Source organism: Bison bison, unplaced genomic scaffold, assembly GCF_000754665.1.
Source record: "Bison bison bison isolate TAMUID 2011002044 unplaced genomic scaffold, Bison_UMD1.0 scf7180017864506, whole genome shotgun sequence".
In the NCBI taxonomy this organism is placed as follows: Eukaryota; Metazoa; Chordata; class Mammalia; order Artiodactyla; family Bovidae; genus Bison; species Bison bison.
In genome coordinates, this window is record NW_011495063.1 from 2,865,412 (window position 1) to 2,871,312 (window position 5,901).

A 5,901-nucleotide genomic window follows, 5' to 3' on the forward strand; every position below is an offset into this window, starting at 1 on the left:
GCCCACGCCCAGAGCCAAGCCATCCTTGATCCACAGAACGAAGCCATCGTATTCAGGGATGGCGCACAGCAGTGTCACCGGCTGCCCCGACACCACAGCCTGATCCTGGGGCTGCTGGCTGAAGGAGTACACTTGACCTAGGAAGGAAACAAGCACGACGGTCAGTTACTTGCCAGAAGGGTTTCTGCTTGATCTATGCAAGTGGAGAGCAGGCTGGTCCAGGAGACAAGAGCCCCCCAGAGTACCTCCCTTCCCGCTGGGGCCCAGCAGTAGCTTCCTCACCGCCCCCAGCTGCATCGCCTGCTCATAGGAGCTGGCCACAGCTGCAAGCTCCCTGCGCATCAACCCCCAGTGCACTCACGCTGTGGACTCGCCATCCTCCAGCCTCAAACGGGCCATGGGACACCCTATTCCCCTTTCCACCTGACGACACTCCTTGGCACTTACTTCCACAAGGGGGCAGAGGCAGGAGACAGACCTCCAGCTGGAAGCACTCTGGGGGTGTGCTTCAAGAGGGCCGTGGACATGGAGGAGAGGGGAGAGCCATGAGTAAACCTGGGAACCCAAGGAATAATATCATCCTTTTAGTGGCTTCCAGGATGGGACTAGGACCAGCACCCCAAGGAGCCAGGCCCTACAGGACAAAAAGAACAGAGCTATTCATGGAGGATTAACTGCAATGCTAGTTAGCTGTTATTACCCACAGGCTCCTAGGGAAGGAGTGACATGCCTGAGGTCACACAGTGGGTCCAGGTGTAGCTCAGGGGCACACAGTGGGTCTGGATGGAGTTCAGGGGCACACAGTGGGTCCAGGTGGAGTACAGGGGCACACAGTGGGCCCGGGTGGAGTTCAGGGGCACACAGTGGGTCCGGGTGGAGTACAGGGGCACACAGTGGGTCCGGGTAGAGTACAGGGGCACACAGTGGGCCCGGGTGGAGTTCAGGGGCACACAGTGGGTCCGGGTGGAGTACAGGGGCACACAGTGGGTCCGGGTAGAGTACAGGGGCACACAGTGGGCCCGGGTGGAGTTCAGGGGCACACAGTGGGTCCGGGTGGAGTACAGGGGCACACAGTGGGTCCGGGTAGAGTACAGGGGCACACAGTGGGCCCGGGTGGAGTTCAGGGGCACACAGTGGGTCCGGGTGGAGTACAGGGGCACACAGTGGGTCCGGGTAGAGTACAGGGGCACACAGTGGGCCCGGGTGGAGTTCAGGGGCACACAGTGGGTCCGGGTGGAGTACAGGGGCACACAGTGGGTCCGGGTAGAGTACAGGGGCACACAGTGGGCCCGGGTGGAGTTCAGGGGCACACAGTGGGCCTAGGTGGAGTTCTGGGGCACACAGTGGGCCAGGTGAAGTTCAGGGGCACACAGTGGGTCTGGGTGGAGTACAGGGGCACATTGTGGGCCCCTGGCACATGGCGGGCTCAGGTGTAGTTCTGGGGCACTCAGTGGGTCCAGGTGGAGTGTGGCAGATGATGTGGCTGAGGGAGCAGGTCACTGTCTCCACCCATCCTCCTGTCCCTTTCTTTTCTGCAGCAGACCCTACTCCAGCCTCACTGTCACTTGGAAGCAGACCATCAGTGTGACCCCACCCCTCCCACACACTCCTCCCTGAATCATCTACCTTAGTCAGCTCATGACTAAGGTAAACAGACACACCCACAGTGGGTACAATTCACCAGGCATTGTTCTGAGATTTAAGAATATCAGCTTGTTAGTATGTTCATCTTCATAACAACCTATGAGGTCGGTGCTATTTTTATCCCCATTTTCCAGATGAGGACATGAGGCCCACGGAAGGGAAAAATATTAACAGAAGCCTCGCATATTAGTTACTCACAAGTGCCCTGTGTACCTTCCCGTGGCTGTCACGTGCCCACAACACCCGTGTGGAGCCTCATCAACCCCGTGTCACAGGGACTCAGCACACGGAGGCTTGGAGGTTTCTAAATTATCCAGGGAGGCTCTAGCGGCAGGACCTGGGCTGTGAATCCAAGACTCTGGCTCTAAGGACTGTGTTCTCCTCTACAGCGAGTGGATCTCTATGCCTGGACCTGGAGGGATTGCCGAAGAAGAGGGTGTCTTGTGACCTACGTTTCCTGGGAAGCCACAGCTGAACGGACAACGGGACTTGGGACCTTGATGTCCACTGAGCTCCTGGCCCACAGCGCCATCTGGGCTTCACATGCAGTCCCTCCTGTAACTGACTGATTACCGTTCACAGCAGAACAGCTCCCATTTTACACCAAAGAAACCCAGATCAGAGAGGCAAAGTAACCTGCCCAAGTTCACACAGCTAATGAATGGGGTTTGATCTGAGGGTCGTGACTTCTAAGTTTGTATTTTTTTCCCACACCCTACTCTGCGGACACAGATACACAGCCGAGGAAAACAGGACCTGGTGGGCAGGCTGTTTCTCCACCGGGAGAGAGTTGGGGTGGCCACAGAGGTCGCGGACACTGTCTGCTGCCCATCCTGGGGACACAGAGCTCCAGACTGGGGCCAAGCTCTCAGCAAGAGATGGCCCTGAGAAGGGAGCCACTGGGGAATGTCCCCGGAGGGGCACTGGGGATGGCAGCGGGGGAGAGACAGAGGTCCACATGGCAGAGAGAGTGTGTGGAAGGCAGGAAGGTGGTAGGTTTTCAACTTGATGAGATCTTGGCTGGGTCTCTGAGGAATCTCATTAAAAATCAAATTGGCCCTGAATTGTGGGAGTAACACTTTTTATTCTGATTTGAGCTTTACAAATTAGATTTCATAGGACATTTTCATCAGCTCTGTGTGGTGGGGTGTTTTTTTTTTTTTCTTTTTCTGTCTCTTCAAGTTCTCTGTTGTAATTAGACTGCTTCTGGCACCAAAACAAGAGAGAGAGAAGGAGGGAAAAGATGAGAGGAGACAGGGAGGGAAAGAGTGGAGAAGGAGCCAGAGGGTGAGGGGATGGGGAGAAAGGGAGAGAAGGAGTGGAGAGGAAGAGAGAGACAGGGAAGACGGCAGAGATAAGAGGGGGAGGAAGGGGAGAGGGAGGAGCTGGGATGACGCAGAGGCTGCGTGGGCGGCAGACCAGTCCTCTCCCAGGCCCCTTCTCCAAGGCTCTAATGATGATTTCGCAGCACATTCTTTTATCTCAAAACCTTTCTTGCAAGAAGGACAGTGGCAAGACAGCCACCATAGCTGCCAGAGATTGTGTGATCAGAGAGAATTATCAGGTTGTCAGCTGGGAGCCAGGGGTGGGGGTGGGGGTTGAGATGAACAAGCCCTCCGCAGCAGAGCCTGAGCCCCAGGACTGCCCGTGAACAGGGGGGCCTGTGGCGGGAGCACCCCCTTGCTTCCTCTTGGTATCGGCGAGGGGATCTGGAAAGCTGGGGTACAGGGGGCATCCCAGGTGGAGGTGTGGGCCAGGGCGAGGGTGAGAAGCTTGAGGATGGCGGGGGTGGCGGTGCCCCAGGGAGAAGGGCTGTCACCATGGAGACCGGGGCTGGAGGGGCTGGGAGGGGAAGGTCCCGGGAAGCCGTGTGGAGGTGGACACTGAGCGGTCACTACTCCTTGGAGGCTGCCTCAGAGCCAGGAGTTGGGGCAGGGCCGACAGAAGGGAGCCTGAAAGGAAGGAAACAGGAGTGAGCCTCCAGTGGACTAGGGTCCCCTGATCTACTCCAGCAGGCTTCAGAGAGAGCTTTCGGCTCTCATATGTTGTCTGTTTGGATCCCCTCAACTTTTCCACGGAAAGAATGTTTCTGGAGGGAGACTGGTACCCAGGATAGTCTTAACTGCTGCTGCGGCTGCTGCTAAGTTGCTTCAGTCGTGTCCAACTCTGTGCAACCCCATAGACAGAAGCCCACCAGGCTCCCCGACCCCTGGGATTCTCCAGGCAAGAACACTGGAGTGGGTTGCCATTTCCTTCTCCAATGCGTGAAAGTGAAAAGTGAAAGTGAAGTCACTTAGTCGTGTCCGACTCTTAGCGACCCCATGGACTGCAGCCTACCAGGCTCCTCTGTCCATGGGATTTTCCAGGCAAGAGTACTGGAGTGGGGTGCCATTGCCTTCTCTGGAATAGTCTCAACAGGCTGCCCCAAAAGACATGGTTTGTAAATTATTTGGGGGGAGGGTGCACTCTGACAATTTGCCTTTTCATCATGTTTATTCTGGCTGTACTGGCTGGCATGTGGAATCTTAGTTCCCCTGACCAGGGATCGAACTTGTAACCCCTGCAGTGGAAGTGTGCTGTCTTAACCACTGGACTGCCAGGGAAGTCCTCAGCAAAATTTTAATTTTTGCGGATTAAATTCAAGCCACTAAGAATGATTTTCTCTTTCAAATCAATGAGACACTTTCTCAAGTAGCACCTAAGCTGGGCATCACTTCTAGAGGAGATGAAGGTTACAGCGTTGAAGATGGAGAGGATACGAAGGGATGGACCAGTGGGACAGGCCCAGGGGCTTCCCCTTCAGGCTGAGGAGCCCCAGGAGGTGTGATGGGCAGACCAAGGAGGGAGGTTCTTGTCTGAAGAATCTCCTTACCAGTTCCTTCACTTTCGACTTTCCAGTCCAGAGAGGTGAAAGGCAAATGATCATTTTCTACAACCTCCTGGGAATTATATTGCATAGGCAAGAAGCTCCTAGAGACACTTTGTTTATTCATCACACACTTATTGAGACCCGCCAGGAGGGAGAAATTGCCTTGTCTGGCAAGAAGGTGGTGAATGTGACCTGGTCTGTCCCTCCAGGTGCTCACATCTGTGGCCTCCGCCCCCTCGTCTGGCAGCTCTGATCCAAGCAGAGCGTGTACTGCACCCACCAGGGTCCTGCTCTCACTGTGGGCTCAACCCCCTCTCAGGTTTCTGCCTCAGCTTCCCATCTTGTCCAGTGACCTTCTCCTGCTGTGGAGCCCAGCAGCTCAGGTGACCTCCCTTCTCAGGCTTTATTTTTATTTAGTTACTTTTTTTTTTAAACTGGCATATAGTTGATTTACAATGTTGTGTTCATTTCGTGTACAGCAAAAGAGATTCCATTATATATTTATATGTGTATACTCATTTCCAGGTTCTTTTATATTATAGGTTATAACAAGATACTAAATATAGTTCCCTGTGCTATACAGCAGGTCTATTTTATATATATATATATATATATATATAAAAATTAGGAGTTTGGGATTATATATATATATATACACACACACACACACATATATATATATATTATATATATAATCCCAAACTCCTAATTTATCTCTCACCCACTTTCCCCCTTTGATAACCATAAGTTTGTTTTTTATGTCTGCAATTCTGTTTTATAAATAAGCTGATTTGTATTATTTTTTTAGCTTCCACATATAAGTGATATCATATGATATTTGTCTTTCTCTGTCTGTTCAATCTCTGGGTCAGAAAGATCCCCTGGAGGAGGGCATGGCAACCCACTCCAGTATTCTTGCCTGGAGAATCCCATGGACAGAGGACTCTGGCGGGCTGCAGTCCAAGGGCTCCCAAAGACTTGGACGTGACTGAGCGACTAAGTACAGCATAGTACTTACTATTATACAACTTGTTACTATATTGGAGAAGGAAATGGCAGCCCACTCCAATATTTTTGCCTGGAGAATCCCATGGACAGAGGAGCCTGGAGGGATACAGTCCATAGGGTCGCAAAGAGTTATTATATGTTAATATACAGTTATTATTATATTAATAATGTATTATTATGGTTATATTAATAATTATATTATATAGCTATTTTATATTAATATAATTATATTATTAATTATATATTAACATACAACATTATATACTACATATAGTCTATAATGCTCTATTGACTATGCCAAAGCCTTTGACTGTGTGGATCACAATAAACTGGAAAATTCTGAAAGAGATGGGAATACCAGACCACCTGACCTGCCTCTT

General features: G+C 51.8%; 1 protein-coding gene across 1 annotated transcript in view; it reads right to left on the reverse strand.

Moving 5' to 3' along the window:
• Positions 1-5,901, reverse strand: part of KIRREL3 (kin of IRRE like 3 (Drosophila)) — a 609,658-nt gene that overhangs the window by 98,630 nt on the left and 505,127 nt on the right. The window contains exon 3 of the mRNA XM_010829490.1: positions 3-137. Coding sequence (XP_010827792.1) covers positions 3-137 — 135 coding nt within the window. The remainder of the gene's footprint in view (positions 1-2; positions 138-5,901) is intronic.